This window comes from Vidua chalybeata, chromosome 1, assembly GCF_026979565.1.
Source record: "Vidua chalybeata isolate OUT-0048 chromosome 1, bVidCha1 merged haplotype, whole genome shotgun sequence".
NCBI lineage: Eukaryota > Metazoa > Chordata > Aves > Passeriformes > Viduidae > Vidua > Vidua chalybeata.
In genome coordinates, this window is record NC_071530.1 from 50235927 (window position 1) to 50255738 (window position 19812).

A 19812-nucleotide genomic window follows, 5' to 3' on the forward strand; every position below is an offset into this window, starting at 1 on the left:
GATAAAAGAACATAAACCATTTTCAGTAAATACATAGTCACTGGGGCTTAAAATGAACTTTTAATAATTATTTGTGGGAATAAATAAGTAGGACTTGAATATTCATGGATAAGTAATACATTAGTACTGGGAATAGAGTCAATTGTATTGTCCACAGTAAATTTTTAATGAGTCGCCCTCAAATTAGTACTTTTAATGTAATTTTGTAGGTAGCTGAACTGAGCAGCAGATACTAAATAGCTTGCTAAGGGTCACACACAGCCATGCTACGATATATTGAACCCTCACCAAATCTCTACAGCTTTATTTCCACTGGGGTAGATTTTTAAGAGCATAAGAGGGAAATCCACATTTGTCTTTAAATTTTTAATTGAGGCCAGAAAAAATAAATTATCAGAAAAGTTAAATAAACACTTATTATCAACTAAGATAAGAATAACAATTTTTCACCAGAGATAATAAATACAAAGTGATTCCACTATGTTAAAGATGAAGTTTAAGAAATTTGAATTTTAACAATGGAATATCATAATTTTAAAATTATAAATGGTGCTTCTCTTTAACACAACCTATTTAAGAGTAGTAAGGTGCATTAATGCGTACCAAAATTTTGACTGAAGCAGAAAACTAAAATACCATCATAAAGTTCATGCAGACTAAAGCATTCACCTCCAGTGGGTCTGACAATGGGATGCAGGAAAAGGGAATGGGATATGCTCATGCAACTCTTTTTTAAATTGCACATTTTTTTTTCTTTCCAATATATATTTTTAGTGTAAACCCTACACACATAACATTATAATTCCTAATTAATTTTTTTTAATGGTCCATGGACTTTGTAGAAGTCTTCTTTTATTTTCATTATAAGCAATGTGTTTTTGAAACAGTCTTAAGCTTATAATGATAACAAAATACTTCTATTTATTTCGCTAAGCAAGAACATCTTCCATACAGTTTGCAAGCTTCTGAGATGTTTAAAGTTAATGAAACTTCAGATCAATAGGATTAGAAATGTGACTCCCAATCATTATGATCTGTAGAGCAGTAAACTCTAAGGCTGTTTCTGAAACTGCTAATAATCAGATTCTTCCTGCCCTTGCATGTCCTGAAATAGCAAGGCAGAAAATTGAGTGAATTTTTTAAATGAGACTAGTTTCAGAGCAGTTTCATGAAAAATTATGGCTAAGGAAGAATGCTCTGTATGTCACACTCCAAAGAATAAAAAAGACAATGGATGAAACAAATTTCCTTAAGAATGTTGGTATCACCCTCTTCAAAGGATTACCATTTTTTTTCAGGTCAGTAAAATCTGAGTTAGTCCTGAAATTCCATCAGAGTGCACACACATTTGTTCTTGACTCTGAAAACAAATCTAAAAGGAGAAATACAATGACTTGGATAGCTGCCTCACTGAAATGACGTGCTGAGAATACATTCATTAGTCAGAGCTTTTCTCAAATACACTCAGCTAAAGAATAGAATGCAATCTACAGTAACTGCTAATACATTTGCAATGGCAGTATTATAATGAATACTTTCAAAAGATATTAGAATCATGGCAAACTTCTTTGACCCAATTAAGGAAAGTTTTACTGCAAAATTTCCATGGAGATCCTTCGTTGCAGTACTTTTCTGCTTTCTCAATCAAATGTGACTTTTGAGAATTATTGGGTCATTCAGATGCCACAATATTAATTATATGAGATATGTATGCAAACCAAATCAATTTTTTGAGTGTCAGCTACAGTGCCTGAATATAACTCTGAAAGTCATCAGTGAAAAGCTAAAAAGACCTTCCACATGGCATAATCTAGTAAGTACTTGCCTACTCCAGGTTCAAGCATGGAACAGAGACAAATACAAAACTCTTCAAATTTCACATGCTTGTATGACATTCAGGATTTTTTTCCTGCAGGTGGATTGTACCTTTGTATCTTTGCTTGAACTTCAAAATGCTGAAGCACTAAATAAAATTAGTTCTGTTGAACACATTTTTAATGAGTGCACATGAATGCACATGTGGTTGTCATTTTGTAGAACCATCCCAGTGGCTGATGGCACATATCAAAACTAATTTTTGACTAAATAAGAATTCCACTTTACCAAATGATAGGTGAATTTGATATTTTTATATTTCTGGCCATTAACAAGAGATACAACTATAGTCTTTTTGCTAATATTTGTAGGATTCTTGAAAAGATCACCCACTGCATTTATAAAGACCTGTCCTATTTGACTTTTGTTGAGATCATAAATATAATAAAATCTCTTTGAAAATGAAATAGGAATATATAACTGATAAAAAAGAGCCCCACTATTCTCAAAAAGATTTAAGCTTCATTTATTATTCCAGGTGTATAATTCCTCAGTGACCTTTCTTCAACACACAAGATATGCAGTATTCCATCTTTGTGCTTTTAGATTTTTATCAAGTATCTTCAGAATTACTGAGTCATTATCAGCAGGAGTACTGTTTACTCCCTCCATGATTTTTAAGACATTCAAATAACAAAAGGCTCTTTACAGTTGTATTTTCCCCTGTACTTTGTGGAGTTGTGTTTTTAGGTTCCACTGTATGTATGTTCAAAATGCTTTATCCCTCTGTTACCCCCCTTGTGCCTTTTGGGTTCATCCCAGGTTTTCCCATCAGCACCTGTGTGTCCATCAATCCCAAAAACCCTAACTCATGCCCCTGACCCCTCCCAGGTGATTGTCCATCCTTCCCCTTTGTCTGGTGGCTTCTGCCTGGGTTGCTGGGTGACTGGACAATGGCCTGGAGTCCCTCCCCTCTTCCCTCCTAAGTGGACACCCTGGTTGTCCTTCCCTCGGAGGGCCACGCCCATGTCTTCTCCCATTGGCTGACAGGGTTTCCCCGCCCACCCTGTATCAGGGGCTGTTCGAGCCTCCGCGCTCACTCTCTTCTGAGACCTTTTCGAGTGCTGTTGGGCTCTGGGGCTCTCCTCGGAGTCACAATAAATCTTGGACCTATCCCCAGAAGAGTGTCGCCTCCTTCCTTGCTGGTGGGATCAGCAGTGTCCTCGGACCCATGAAGGCACTCTCTAGAGCCCAGCTGGGTTCAGCAGGGAGTGCCTCTTGCTGCCCTATCGCCCTGAAAAGAGCTAGCCGGGGCTAGCAAGAGATCTGCTCTTGTGAAATTGGGGACGAGATGCGGCAGTACTTCAGCCAACTTCTTAATAAGAGGCAACAGTGAATGTGCAATAAAAAAAAATTGACATGGAAAAGCTCTTACCAAGTCAATGGGGAACAAGAATTCCAAAGAGAGTATAAAAAAATGGAAGAGGGTCGACTGTGTGCAACATGTTCCTATGAATGAAAATCATAGGAATATGGGATCCGAACATCTTATTCCAAAATTCTACTCCATTTTATTATGATGTAAGCGAAACCACAAAAGGCCTAAGTAATTACAAAAAAAAAAAAAAATCATTTACTGTGAAGCTCTACAGAAATATCCAAACTTAAATAATCAAATATAAAAATTGGCTTTCAAAAAACTGCCTAAAAAGTGTCAAGTAAGTACGGAAAGTGTTTTGGGAAGTCTGGTCAGTAAGAATAATAAAAATTAGGTATGAAGAGCAGATGAAACATTTTCAAGCACCACTAAACCTTGCTACTGTTTGAGGCATCATCTACTTGGAAAAAGATTCAGAAGGAAATATCCTTAGTGCCCTCTAGAGTGTTGCTGTTATAGATTAAAGCAAAATACTTCCTACACAAAAACAAAAATATCATGCACACTGCTACACATAGCACCACCATTTGACTTTTTTTTATTGATAAATAGAAGTTTGCTTACCAAAGGATTTTCAGTCATTGTATATTACTAGCCACAGCATCTAATCTCACTCGAGTTTGTTGGACTAGATCAAATGATCAGCATGCAGGTCTTACTCCAGAGGGAAAATGTCTGTAAAATCACTTCTCAGGACTCTCAGTAGAGTTATGTATGCATTTTGTATGATCGGAAATGAACTCAAAGAAACTAAGGGTATTCTTTATTGCCATGGAAACAAATCTAGTTTCTCTTTTCTCCAGTTTGCAATATAACCTTGACAGTGACCATCATCTCTGAAAAGTCTATATTTCTTTTCTTCATTCATAAACACAGGATGTTTTTAACAGCTGCATGGTTAGTATTTATGCTAGTTCTATCTCAGAGAAATTTCTCCGTCTTAACAAAAAAAAATCCAAATCCACACAAAGAAAAGAAAAAAAAAAAGATTGTGGCCATTCAGTGAATAAGCTGAATGGCAATGTCTTTGACAGGACTTAATAACGCAAAATTGTCTATCAATTTGCTGGTTAAAAAACAATTCCCTCCTAAAGGGAATCATCAATATTACATATTCAGTACTGCATTATCAAAACTTCTCCAGCCTAAATTAAACTCAAAGCGGACATACTTTGACACTTACAAGGTAATTTAATGCAAACTGGGAAGTAAGCCAGTTACCATCAGCAATCCACGCTGGAGATTTGTGCATCTCCAATTTGGTAATTCCTGCTGCAAAGTACTATACGGGTGAGTTCAGTGCTTAGCTGGCAAGTAAAAAAAAAAAGTCTTTAAACCTTCTCTTTCAGCTTCATGGTTCCATTTTGCCAATTTATGCAGATAAATCAGCTGTACACCACTGACTGTGAGATTCAATAAAGTTCTTTCTTTGGAAGATATAAGCCTTTAATAAGTGTTCTTGTTAGAGCTGTAGACTGCCACTTTTATATGATGAGATTTGTTGTCTTCAGTAGAAGGTGATAACAACCTGGGACTGCAGGCATGCAAGGATTTAATTGGCAGCCCTAGACACAAAGGGCTACCTGCAGCTTGCTTATATAGTAGAAGCATCAGATAGTAATTATAATTGGAGCTCCAATCAGGTTTCATATATGTGACAGAATTTACAATCAGCATTGAGAACCATTCTCCACTCAGACCATATGAGTCAGGCAGGCCTTTTTCTAAATAACACATTTTTGTTCTGTCTCCCACTTTCAGAAACACATTTGGTGATATCTGGTTTTCTTTCTCCTGTTATGCATTTATGACTCATTAAATCAGATTTCAAAAGGTATTAATTTTCACAATCATCTAGATAAGTAGATTCCTCTGAAAAGTGAGTCAGTTTTCTGAATATCATCAAAATCAATTGCATTTAGGCAAATTTTTGCCTAAGGTTGTTTACAATATTAACAGGTGCTCATGTTTTACATACTTAAAACATTGAAATGTGACTGAAAATTTGTCTCATGTTTAGAGGTGTGGGAGAAAAAAGGGAAGTCACCAAGATAATTAGAGGGATTGACCACCTCTCACATGAGGAAAGGCTGACAGAACCAGATTTTTCAGCCTGGAAATAGAAGGCTGAAACTGACCTAATTACTTACAGGTGACCTAATTGTGGCTTTACAGTAGGGAGCCTACAAGGAAGGGAGCCTACAGAAGGAAGCCTACAGAAGGGAACCAACAAGGAAAATGGAGAGGGATCCTTTACAAGGAAGAGGAGAAATGGCTTCAAACTGAAAGACAGGAGCTTTAGATTAGATAGTAGGAAGAATTTCCTTACTGTGAGGGTGGTGAGACACTACAACAGGTTGCCCAGAAAAGTTGTGGATGCCCTGTCCCTGGAAGTGTTTAAGGCCAGGTTGGATGAGATTCTCAGCAATCTGGTCTAGTGGAACATACCACTCACTGCTCAGGACAGAGGGGTTGGAACTACATTGATGTTCCCATCCAATCCAAGCCATTCTGTGATTCTATGATCCTATGATTTTAAAGAGGAATATCACAGATTTTGCTATGGAAAATCCATTGAGGAGCATCAGTAAGTCACTCCCCAAAGAAAGGAAAGCCTCTGAAAACAATATGGCTTATTGATGGCACCAGGAATTTACCTTTTCTCATTTCTATTATTTTTTTTCCTGTTATTTTTTACATCACAATTCATGACACACATACAGACATACTTGTGATTCCTAATGCCATCAATAGACTACATTGTTTTAAGTGTTCTAAAACCACGGAGCTCTAATCAGTACTGACTAGTGATTAGGACTGGTTAACATTCCTACCAACGTTCACTGCTTCTTGAAATGCCTGCCCTTCCCCTCCTATCAATATCTTTTTCACTTACTGGTACCAAAAACCTTATTGCTTGACCTAATAAAGCTAATAAAGGAGGGCCATATAGAATACAGATATAATTTTCACTTTTGAGTATGTCTTCAGTACCTTTCTTCTGGGTCTTCAACACAAATTTCCTTCTCCAAAAGTGTTTCCTTTAGAAGAAGTGTGGATAATTTTTACAAGCCCTTTTCCTTTCTGTTTGGAATCAATATCTGTACTAGATAGGGAATTTCCCCTATTTTTATTTTAATTTTCTGGGATATTCAGAGACTGGAACAATTTGCTTCAGACTAAGACTCAGGGAACAGTATGACTACTATACTTACTGAAAAAGGAAATAAATAAAATACTCACAGAGTTAGAGACAACAGAGTTTCATAAAGTCAATTTACTCCTTCCCCTGTCCATGCAGGTTTACTTTCTATGGTATATATTCTTCCCCATTCTTTGTCCTTTCTTGGTTTTAAATGACAGTAAGAGTAAAGAAAATGTATTCAAAATTTTGATGTTCTCTTTTCTGCTGCACACAAACATTTGCTTTCGTGCTTCGAAGAAAATAAAGTAAAAGAGATTAAGTTCCTATGCTTTATTTTTTTGGGAAACTTCTAGATATATATTCTGTGGCTAACATCTTCAGCTTAACAAGAGATTTATGTTGTAACAAGGAGAGCACTTTTTAAGACTTCATCCATTTATATTTCAGTGGATAGACATTTCTCATATTTAATAGACCTTTACTCAAAAGCTGAAGTTTTCTAGCAAGACTCATGCCCCCATACATACATTCCTAAACTGCCATTACCATGCATTTCATCTTTTATTTTCTTGCACATTGTACCAGCTTTCTGCCTGCACCTGTTTTTCCTCAGGACATCAATCTATCTCCAGAATTTCTGCTTGTACTGTTGTATAAAATGTATTGGTGGATTGGCATATTGACATTACTGAAAATTAATCACAGAAAGTCACCATTATTTTACTTTGTCTGATATTTCTAACCTTCAAATTATCTGAATGAAATAAACAAAACTTTAAACATGATGAAAAAAGCATAAATCTCAAAGAGTTAATGGGAAATGATGATCGACTCCCTTCAGCTCTGTCAGTTGTATAAAGAGAATGTGAATTCAGTTGTGTTTCCTCATTCATAGTACAAGTGAGATGATGAAATAATAAAGAATTTCAATCATGTATTAAATACCAGAGAGAGGTTTATAATTGCCTGCCATCTAATTTGCTTTTTTTACTTCCTACGAGCACTTCCTTTCTTTGCTTATGTTTATAAATTTTGCATATCAGCATTCTTTGCTTGTGTATTGAGTTATAAACATTCCAGATTTAACAATCCAAGGTATGAGGGCTGTTAAAATATATGACCTATTCCAATTATTTTATTTCCATTCCATGTGTTTAACATTTTTTCATAGGTCTGACTTGGGAGAATACCTGAAGATGAATGTTGAAGACACACAAAAATCACATCATACCCTGAGTTACCTGAAATTTCCTCTGTGTTCTCCTCATGGATTTGTATTTGAGTTTGCAGTAGAGTTATGATCATGAGAAGAAAGATTTCAAAACACACTCAAGACTTTTTCCACAAGAAAATCAAATTTGAGCATCCTGTCTTGTGGTCATACATGCAAAAGAAAACCCAAACCAACACAAACAACAAATAGGCAGCAAAACTGAAGGCCTGACATACAAAAAATTTGCCGAAAAGATCAGCAAAAATACAAATTCAACCAAACATTGTTACTTATTCTTATGTGAGAACTCTCAGACTTGCAGAAATTAAGTCAGCTGGGATTTTTTTATTTTTTAGGTAACAGATAACATGAATTACCATTAGCTGTGTCTCATTTATTTGTTGTGACACCTAAAAACTCAACTTTGGTTTTGCTGAACAAATTTGAATTTGAGCTACAGAAACATGCAACTCCCCACCAAAAAAAAAAAAAAAAAAGACCCCTTCCTGTCTGATCATATTTGAAATTGTGATATTTCGGATGCTTTTTAAGTGCCAGTGACACTACCTAGGAAGTATGGCCATTAATGGGTGTTAATGAAAACAATCCACACAATTATAACAGCGGGGAACTTGATGGAAAATTTAGACACATCACACAAAGATCTTTAAGAAGAAAACATTCACAGAAGAGTCCAGGAAATGTGAAACACAGGAAGGTAATTTCTCACCTAAAATTCCCTCCTCCTTCCATCACCTCTGATTTTATGGACTTTTAGACCAACACAACTTCTGGAAACAAATTCTACTCCAGGAACAAGATTTCATGTGTTTTGCAGAGAAAGGGAGTACTTTCTATAAACCTCAGACTGGTATCCCATAGGAAATTTACTGCATATTCCCTTCATCTTTGCTTAGCTAAAGCAGCACAGAGTGGATTGACTGATGCTCACAGCATACCTTTGATCTCAATGAAAATTTAGCATTTATACTAAAAACTCTCCCATCCTTGAGCCAGTGAAAAGGAGAGGAAAAGTAGACTCAATTAAAAAGAAATGCCATAGAAACAAGTCAAAAATATGTCTCTAATCAAATATTTCCTATGGACATCAGGCAGCTATTAGGTGGTTTGGTGAAAGCTTAGGATGCTTCACAAAAGCCCTTTATGTCCAACAGTGCAAATGAGGTTAATGGACTCATTCTCAGTCCGCGATTCATTTCCTCTGGTCTGTTTCTTTGTTTTATGCAGATAATTGGAAACAACAAAGAATCATCATTCTCTAGAGCTTAGTAGGGAAGGGAAGTTCACTTCTTTCCAAAACCACAAATTCAAGAGAAGAAAAAGAAGGAAAATAAAACCAGTGGGCAGAAAATACGTTATACAGAAGGGTAATAGGCAATTAGCACCCACCCTCCCACATTCACACAATCTACAGAAATGGCTCATCTTACACAGCTTTCCCTTACTCTTTAGGCTTGAATAAAACATCACTACTGTCTGTCCTTTGGGAGTATCTCAGTATTCCTGGGAGATGGCACTGGAGAGGCACAAAGCAAGGTGAAAAGAAAGATTTTAACAGTACTGAACATAATATTCTCTGACAGAGGAATGAATAATACTCTTATCATTTCCTTACTAGTAAATGTACAAAGTATTTTCCTAGTTTTTCAAAACTAGAAAAGTTAGTTCTACAAGCAGAAGCCACAAAATATTTTGATTTCAACATCTCCTTTATTCAAATGTTATTGCATGTGTTGTAAAAATTTGGCTCTGTTGGTCAATGACAAGCATTTTTGAGAAAATACTGCACTGCAGTGCTGAAATGCAACTTCTAAATCTTTTCTTCAGCAAAAACAATAACATTGCCTATCATATACATTTGTTATATTGACATCAGGAAACAGGAAAATAAAGAGGCTCACTTATTCTGGAATCAGAGAAAGGGAAAGTTTGGAGAACAAAACACTTGCAAACATATAGTAGCTCCTTCAAAGATGAAGTAAGCCTTCAAAGAGTGTTCCAAGCATGCTAGAAATGCTGTACAACGTCTCCAAACACAAATTCAAAGGACTGAGTTTTCTCAGGATTTTGAAAGGTCAAGAAATATAGCAGTGGGATTGGATGAATATCATAACACTGCTATCTTTAAATTTCATCATTTAACTTCTGCATCTGTTATATATGTTTATATTTCACAATACAAACATTTAACAGTGTAAATAGCTGTAACTATCATATTCAATTCTTTAGCAAATAAATCTAGATTCATTTTCACAATGAAAACATCACCAAAGAATTGACAATTATTTCTGCTACCCATCTAGCATTGTGCAGATGGCTACTGCCCTCTGAATTCAAGAAGTTATCACTTCCTAAACAACTATGTGTATTGGCAGCAAATAAGTGTTTGATGCTTTCTTATCTGTACTTATTACTAAGGAAATTAATGAAAATATCTTTGATTACCACCTGGCCCAAATTTTTGAGGTTCCTCACTATTCTCCTTCTCTTGCAAATGTTATTTGTTTAAAGCCATGACTTGAAGTGCTTCTTTACACAAGTAAGGAGGAACATGTACATTTGGAGGGAACAGAACAAAAATACCTTTGCCTTATAAGATGCAGGTCATGAATATAAAGATCAGGTTTGTAACATGCATCCAAAAGACTGTCTTTAAGTTGCAGTCTTTAATATATTATTTATATATCCATAAATAAATAGCATACATTTACATAGAAATATATGTGGGAACATAATATTATAAATAGGTTCTCTAAGTTAAGCTTCCTCAGATTCACAGCTTCTGACAGTTTATGTGAGTAAGTAAAGTGTTGCAAATGCAGATTTTGAAATAAACTTGGGACATGAAGGTTAGGACACCACTGTTCTTTTGACATACCTCTAGAAGACCTTTCAGAGGACAAAAGATACTAAGGAAAAACAAACACCCCATAGTTTGTGTAATAGGACCATGTATTTGCATGAACAGATGTGGGAATGAGACTTCAGGGAATTCATGATTGATGTCCATATCCCACTAGAAAAGTATCTGCATGCATGCTTGTTTTTTATGGAAGAATGGTGGAATTATAAAGTACAGGTCAGCAATGACAAATCAGGCAAATTTCATAGTCCAACTGAAATGACAACATATCAACCTCACTTTTGACTGAGAAAGGGTATAAAAGCTACCTGGAGAAACTTGACAATCTATCCCTCAAAGACAGAGAAATATAGGTAAAAGCCATTTCAGAAGAAATCAGTCAAGGTCTCTCCAGAAATGTAATAGTGATCTGGGGATTTTACCTATCAAAATTAACAGAATTTAACACTGGATGTATTATATACAGCATTTCCTCTCATTGTCTCCTATGTGTCTTAATAACTTCATTTAATTAGAATGTCACAGATTCTGACAAATTGAACATACTATGTTTTGACAACAAAATAATTTTCACATTTTAGCATATGGAAACTGGTTATACTAGAACTCTTATTTGAGACAATAGGCTAAAACTACAGTATTAGCTGAATTACAGATATTGGAAAATAGGCATGTTACAGAAATAGGAAATTTAACTCTTGTGACAAACCTTTAATTTGATAACAATGAAATGCAAACAACCTTGAAATTACTGTTTTCCCTTTCTATTTAGAGTACTTCATGTAACACTAAATTTTCCTTTCCTTGGGTAATGTTATGACTATTTATAGTATCACATTTATATTTTATTTTTATTAGACATTCACCTTGTAAGTTTTAAAGAAATCAGTTCTTAACACTGATAAATTCTGCTTTTAAAATTTATGTTCTCTGTATGAAGAATTCATGTTCAACCTCAAATGTGTGGCACACTTCAAAAGTGCCACCTGCATTTTTTTTGATCAAAAATATTTTTGACAAACAAAGACACTTTTTAATATAGAAATTTAAATGTCAATTTTGAAAATTCAAGACTTTTGATGGCCTTTTTTGATTTTCATAATGCTAACATAGAAGACCATCACAATAAATGTGAAAGGCACAATTTTTAAGCACTCGTTTTTTAGCATATGTACTATCAATAAACAAAAATACTGAACAGTCTAAGGCTTCAATCTATGAGAGCTTCTCAATTATCCACAATCATGACAGTGCTTAAAAATCACCCAAAAAATCAGGACCTGTCCTGAACAATGACTTATTTTTTTCCTCTTCAGGATTTTGAACTTAAAAAGTTAAGCTTATTTCTCCACTTGGTGCCTTTTGTTTAGACAATCAAGAGTCCCCTTTCTCTGAAATGTTCAGAGATCTGAGAAATCATTCTGAGTTAGATTGAAAGTGGCATTAAGTTTAGTATTGTACACCTATTTACCCCATAATAAGATACACACACAAATGAATTACATCCTGAACTCCATTTCACCTGTTATAGACATTTCACCTGTTATAGACATTAAAACATGTATTTGTTTTGATGTTTTTTTACCTCCAAAGAAATATTTTTCTCCCGTCTTGACTTGTAGAGGGCTGTTAGTTCGAACAGCTGAAGCTTCATCACCATCAATGGTGAGGACAGCAAAATTTTCCTTAGCCAGGAATCGAACTTCATGCCACTGCCCATCATTAAGACCAGAGCCTATGAAGAACAAAAAACCACATTGCAATATTTTACTTACTCCAATATTTATTATCTCTGAGTGTTTTGTGTGTCTCTTTCCCAGGCTCATTATATAAGGTTTAATAAAGGTTACTGCAGAAATGAAATAATTTTAGTGGGATAATGAGGTATTGTTATTAAAGTGACAATTACAAAGAAATCCACATTATGTCATAAATACAAGTCTTGGAACTACTGAAGTGTCCATGCTTACAGGCATAATAGTATCTAACTACAGATGTTATCACTCACCTTTCCTATCAAAAGGCCATATTCTGCATTTTACTAATAAAGAATATGTCTTAATTGTTTCTATGATTAAGCTCAGAAGGAAAATGTATTGATTCATCCATTTAACTATATTGAATAACAGTGCCAAAGGGCACATTATGCTCATGTTAGATATATATAGTTTTAGATATTTCCAAGAAAAGGGAAAAGAAAAATAGGAGTGGAAAGGGCTCACGTAAGTGGTGAATTCACAGCTAATTGGGATGTAGGGCTACTTAGAGAAGAAGAGGACAGAGGAATACATTATCACAGAGGAACTTCAAAACCAGTAGAAAGCATTTATTTCAGCAAATGTCTGAAAACCACAAAATCTCATGGAAGCACCATCCTCCAAATACTGGTAGCAGTGAAGCAGATGGAATTGTTCATTCATTCAGATCTTTTAAAAGCCACAGAATTTATATACTTCTAATATTGTCTCCAACAGCTGGCAGAAAGCCAGTTTGCCTGTCACATTAAGAACTGCCAAAGGGTGCTGGTTTGTTCTACTCATTTCCATGCAGACAGGTCATAACCTGGGTCAGCAAGTGGCATCTCTTGCAAGCAATATTTTCTCCACCTAGATAAAGTCACCTTAGAAAAATGTCATTTGCCAAAATAAAGCTCAATGCAATGTAATATGCTGTTTCTAAAATTAAGTGGAAAGCAAAATGTCAGCAGAAGTATAATGCAACATAACTTTTCAAAATATTGAATAGAATGTTATCTTCTATGAATGAAGAACAATAGTCACAGCAAAGAGATATACCAAAAATTTGATGAACATTTTTTTCCTAGTGTTTTCACATCTTTGTTTAAAATATGAGATCAAGTTGTGAAATAAAATAGGGTGCTCTTCTCGTAATATTCTCAGAAAATTCATTAGTATGAATAAAAGTGGCAAAAGCCTCTTGGAAATGTATCAGTAAGAAATGTTACTACTAAAGCTGCAAGCTTATTCAATCTAGAGTAAGAACAGATGAAAAACTTAATATATCAAATATGAGGGAATTTTTCTTTCTTTTTGTAAGCTCTTTCTCTATTTTCATTACATTTGAAAAAGAAGAAACTGCAAAAACATAGAATTATAAACCAGATAAAATTAATTTTCACTGATAATAAACTAAGAAAGAAAAATACACAGTTTTATATAGACTTCCAAAGCAAAATTGTTACAGCATGTGCTACTAAAACTGAAGCTTATCAGAACATTCTTAAAACCCCAATTTTCCAGCCTGAGATGACCTAATATAAAAAAAAAAATCTATTTTATATTTTTATCGAGGTATTCAGTACTACTTTGAACTGAATAACAACGACTAGAGACTCCTGGACAAAAATTAAGCACTGGCTATTAAAACATGGGGCACAAAAGCAGTGGCATGAGCTGTTCATCACAAAGTGAGGTATATCTAAAACACTCTCTGGAAAGGGGGATATTGCAGAAACCAAGACACAGCAGTATATGAGACAAGAAGTTGTGCACAGCTGAGCACAACCAAGCTCCTCAACCCCAGGCAGGGAGAGGTGAGGGAAACCAGGTCAGAAACAGCCCTGCCAGCTCCCAAGGGGGAGAGAGAGCAAGGAGGGAAGGGAACAGCTCTGGCCACCAGAGCAGAGGAACAGCTCAAGCGAGCAGGAGCAGCAGAGTCCTGGTCTTACCCCTGCATCCCCTCCTGTGCTGCTCAGGAACAGGATGTAGAAGAGTTGTGACTGAGGAAGGTGAGCTTCAAGAAGAAGGAGGAAGAAAGGTGTTGTTTTAATGATTGCTTTTGTTTCTCACTGCCTAGATCTATTTTAATTGGCAATGAATTAAATTAATTTTCACAAGCTGAGTCTGTTTTGCTTGCGACTGTAATTGGTACATGATCTCTCTGTCTTTGAACTTCTCAGAACTACATGAACTTCTCAATCCTATTTTCTCCCCTTGACCTGTTGAGGACTGGGAGTGAGAGAACCAACCATGACAACTGATGGAGCTAAAGACAGATGATTGTGCTATGAAATTAGAAATTCACTGTATTTGATATAATAAGGCTAAGCTCACCATCCTCATCTCTTGAGGATATCCTTCATAGAAGAATGAACTGAAAGTACTAATGAGAAAAGGTTTTTTTTTTTAAGTTAAATGTGTCATGAGATGCAAAATACTTCAGTTATTTTAATCTGTACTTTTGTATTTTGTGTTTGTACTGTGCTGTCCCCATGTGCAGTGGAGGGAAAACCCCCCAGGCTCACCAGCAGCATGCTGAGAAACTGAACATTACAATGACTCAAGGCAAAAAGCAGGTGGAGGGAAGCAGAGCAGGTGCTTCTCCTGAGCAGATCGGGAAATAAGAGCATGAGAAGAGCTGCAGGTTAGAGCAAAGGTGATTTCATGCATTCTCTCTGTGTGCACAGCATTTAGCAAGATATACTATGAGGCCACATTGCTGTCTGTAAGCTGCTTGCTAGAAGAATGATTGGAGAAGTTGTTTTGACTGTATTAAAAATATCTGCCCCTACAAGTTGGCATCATTCCTGTCAGTCCCTGAAAGATGACACTATTTCTGCTTTATGAACTCTTCAGTGGATTGATACAAAATAATCATAAATTAAGGCTGTTTACTTAGCTAAAGGTATTAACCAACCTCATGGAGCTTTGCAGTATGACAGTAATATTCCCAACTGCTCTGGCTCAAAGTTGTCTCAAAAATTCTTGTACAATTTTATGTTTGCTTAGAAAACTTACTGGTACATTTTTTCCTGTGGAGTTTACTGATGAATACTAATGAGGATTGCTCATTAGTACTCAGCAAATACTCACTATTGTCTTTACAGAATTTTGCTCCCCAGTCAAAAAACTAAAAGCACCTTTTATCTCCGCCACTGTTTTTATCTGATTTTTTATTTATATGTATTAGGGGCACTAGTGTTAACCTTCCTTTATAGATGGCACAATCATTTGTGTCAGGAATTAAATTATTATTGGGATATATGATATATTCGATATATATATATATATTATAGGGGATAAATTTGTATAGCTGCATGATCTGTTTCTGTTGCAATATTTTATTACAAGCCTCATGTATATAAGGATTATTTTTGCTTGCTCAGATCTTTCTGTAAACCAAGACTCTTTAGTAAGAGTAGATCATGCCTCCTTACAATAAAAGAATTTTCAGCTGGAAAGTTTAGGATGGCCTACATACCAAATGCACAATGATGGTTTCTCATTGCAGTTTAATTTCCTTATCTGAGCTGATACATATATTTATTTGCATTCCTTTTCTTCTTACTCTTTTTTGGTATGCAAGTTGAGAGAAAAAAAAAAAAGAAATACATATTGCTGCCACCACAAATTCCCTACTGAGTTCTGGAAAATATGGTTTCATATGCAAATTAAATATCTTAATGAAATGCATTCTCTCTATGTAGGTTTTCTATTTAAATGACATTAATTTAAAAGTAGGACTCTTGAGTTAGGCACTTTGATTGAACAAGAAGAAACAGATGTTTTGCTTATTACAGACATGGAAGAAGAACTAGATTAACGAATACTAAAAAAGTACAAAGGTTTAATACATAATGAAGAATTCAGAAAGATAACATCTGGTCGAGTTTTGCCTCAAGGAAAACTATAGTAGCAAAAGTCTCAAATTTTTCTATGGATAACCTTGCATGATCTCATCTTCCTTTAAAAGGTACTGACCCATGCAGTGACTATCAATGAGTGCTAGCTTATACAGTTTGCTGATGTACATGGACAAAATTCTTCTGAATTTAACACCATAACATCTGCCACATCAGAACAGAACCTTGTCTTAATTTTGATAGAGGACTGTAACTGAAAAATCAGTTTAAATGTTAAAGAGGAAAATAAGGAAAGAATATTATCATTATCTCCATGAAGCACTGGAGCAATGCAAGGCTGTGCAGCTGCATATGGGTTGTTAGTTCTCACTGCTGTAGTAAATATTTTGTATTGTAATTTCTTGCACATTCTACTAGGAGATGAAGCCCTCAATACTCAGCCTGAAGGCAGAAGGAAAGCTTTGTTTGTTATTGCTTTCACTTTAGCCAGACAGAACCATGTTTCAGGATGGTGGTGTAATTGTTATTCCTGGCTAATCCCTCACCAACTCAGTACAACTTTTCTTATAGTCAGTATTTTTGACTATAAGAAAACAAGCCAACAAAATTTTGTTTGAAACATTCAGATGTGTTCAAATATACAGCAGTATATGCCATGAATATTCAATCAGAAAAAGATAAAATATAATCACCAGATGTAATTACAGGGGATGTGCTTTTTCTGTGTTTACTTAATCGTAATTTTAAACTGGAAAAGCAAAATCACAGCTCCTCCTAAAATAATATTTTAGATAGTTTCTTCAATAAGCTATCTAAGTATATAACATGTTTTAGGACTTTTGATTCAGAAAATATATTTTTATTTCAATTTTTATTCATTTTTTGGCTATCCCGATGAGCAGTAAGATAAGACAGTGTAAAATGCAGTCCTTGAAGGTATTTTGATGATGGAAAACCTTGTTCTCCAACAGAAATGAAACAGCTATGTTAAATTTTGTCCTCATGTTTAAGCTCAGAATTCTTTTTTAAAATGAGTAGTTGGAAAAATGTTCCAATTTTGCCTGTTGGTGATATCTAATTTATAATGATTTTGATCTGCAAGTTAATAACAGAAGAGGAAAAAATGAGAATGCAGCTTTATATAAGTCTCTAGCCTTTTTGAAAGGGTGGGTAATTTTCTTGTTTCCATAGTTAAAACTGTTGTGCGGGAAATGGAAAATACAACAAATACATAAATCTACAACGCTGCAGAGTCTTTATAATATTCAAACATATTCTTATAAAAGGTTTGACTACTAGTGATTTTAATGTAATGAACCATAAACCTGGCAAATAATGGTCAAATTAATAAAGATTTCTTTTTGTTCTGTCTCTTACTGAAAAGTAATAAAAATAGATAAAATATTGTTTGCAGTTGAATGACAGAAAAAAAATATTTGCAAATTCTAAGTTTAGATACTTGTAGAGTCTTGTGCAACTTCTGAAACTATTATAGCTTTTCAAGCACAGGAATTTTGTCTCCTCTCTCTTCTGTTCTTCACACATTCTTTATTCTCATTAAGGAAATAAAATTAAATTGTTAAATTTGGCCTTAGACATGAAAATACATACACTTGGAAGTTAGAATATTGATATGTGTTTCAGCTTGCAGAAAGAATGCTGTTAGAGATCAAATACAACTTTTGCCACTGCCCTCTTCCCCTATTCCAGACAATATCACATCAGAAAATGTTGGTTCTCAAAATGCAATCTGTGCCGTGGAATTGCATAAGACACCTGCTCAATGGCAATCATTTCCATGAATGGCTCCTGGATTAACCTTTATTAAGAAACAGGCAATGGTCACTCATTATCTGTGAGTGACCATTACTAATAAAAATGGTTATTATTTAGCATAACCGTAATGCTAATTTAACGTGTTACTTATTATTTAGCATAACTGTTTGAACTCCCCAAATCTATTTGCAGAGCAGCATCTAGCTTTATCTGCCTTTTAGTTGGCAACACTACAATTACTGTACAACATCATCCCCCATACCCAGACAATCATCATCGTTGAGACTTGAAGACATTTACCTACATTACCTATATCTGAGAGCACCTAGAACAAAATCAACTTTCTTTACTTAAAACTATGAACATGCTAATGAAAAATATGATTTATTATTATTAGTCAAGCAATTTCAATAATCGTTATCAAATTTGGCAATTTAACTCTGCTTTATCCTACATATACACTTTATAAAAGAAACCTCCAGATTTTTCTTCTGGAAAATTGTTTTCTTTTTTTCCTTGTAAATTATAAGTAAACCATCTTAGAAACATCATTATACTTATAAATCTTTAACTTAATTTTATAATTTTAATCATCATCTGCTAGATACCATACTGCACTGAATTATTTTTATATGCTAAACATCTTAATATTCTGATAAGTGAGCTAACCAGTACTTTCCATCTCATGAAACTTTAAGATACTTGTTTTGTAGCTATTATTCTGTCATACTTTGTTTAACTTTATTTGGGAAGGTCTTTCTGAATTTGAAACCCTTTTGTATCACTACAATTATTTATATTTATTATCTATTTATTATTTAAATGGCTAAATTTGAAAAGAATAGAGCAACTAAACATCAGTATTTTGTCTTATCTTTGGACTGATCAAGTTCAGATGCCTACAAAACCATTACAGAGAAAGGAAGTTCTTATTCTTGGCACAGTCATACTGGCTAAACAATATAAAAAAATTAGATATTCCAGAGAGAGGAGGAAAGTGAACCTGTAACTTTTAATTTCATAATATTGAAGGATTCAGTGAAGATTCAGAAGCAGGGACTAGTATTTCCCTAGATTTTCTCACTAGTTCCCTACTTAAATACTTTCACTTTGGTGTAAACAGTACACTTAATTGCAAACAGAACAGAACTCAGTGCAGAGGGTTTTGTTGGTACAGAAAAAGCAGAAAAAACTCCATTGAACTAAAAGGAAATTGACATTTTTTGACCAACAGTTAAAATCAAGTGTAACATTGTTTTGATATTTTAAATGTTTGAGACAATCTTACCAGCCTGGGCTCTGAATCAACAAGAATATTTAAAAAACATTTTTTAGTAGGAGATTACTCAAGGGTATAAAAGCTGTGCACATTTTAAAGTACTCTGGCAAAGTGAAGCCTAAATATGTCTCAGATATCCAAACAGTTCTTTCAATGCATCTTTTGTGGTCATCAATGCATGACTGAGAGTTTGAAGTATATGATGGGAAAAGAAGTGACTGAGCTTTATCATTTGTGGTACACAAAAACAGTTTTTATGTTGCTCATTTGGCAATACTTTCAAATCAGCACCTGTAATACTTTCATTATGCTCCTGCTTAGAAGATACAGAAAGCTCTGGGCTCCAGAGTTTTTGAAAGGAAATCCACATAGCAACCCTCTTTTGTGACTTAATATTATTATACAAAAATTCTGTTTATAGTTTTATCTTCACAGAATCACAGAATAATGAGGTTCGAAGAGACCTCTAAGATCATCAAGTCCAACCTATGCCCTAACACCTTAGCTAGACTATAGCACCAAGTGCCATGTCCAGTCTTTTTTTAAACACATCCAGAGATGGTGATTCTACCACCTCCCTGGGAAGACAATTCCAGTACTTTATTATTCTTTCGGTGAAATTTTTTTTCCTAATATCCAACCTGTACCTTCCCTGACGTA

The 19812-nt window shown here is 34.8% G+C and overlaps 1 protein-coding gene across 1 annotated transcript in view; it reads right to left on the minus strand.

Moving 5' to 3' along the window:
• Positions 1 to 19812, minus strand: part of CNTNAP2 (contactin associated protein 2) — a 1037491-nt gene that overhangs the window by 441004 nt on the left and 576675 nt on the right. Inside the window, exon 9 of the mRNA XM_053940221.1 lies at positions 12081 to 12230. Coding sequence (XP_053796196.1) covers positions 12081 to 12230 — 150 coding nt within the window. The remainder of the gene's footprint in view (positions 1 to 12080; positions 12231 to 19812) is intronic.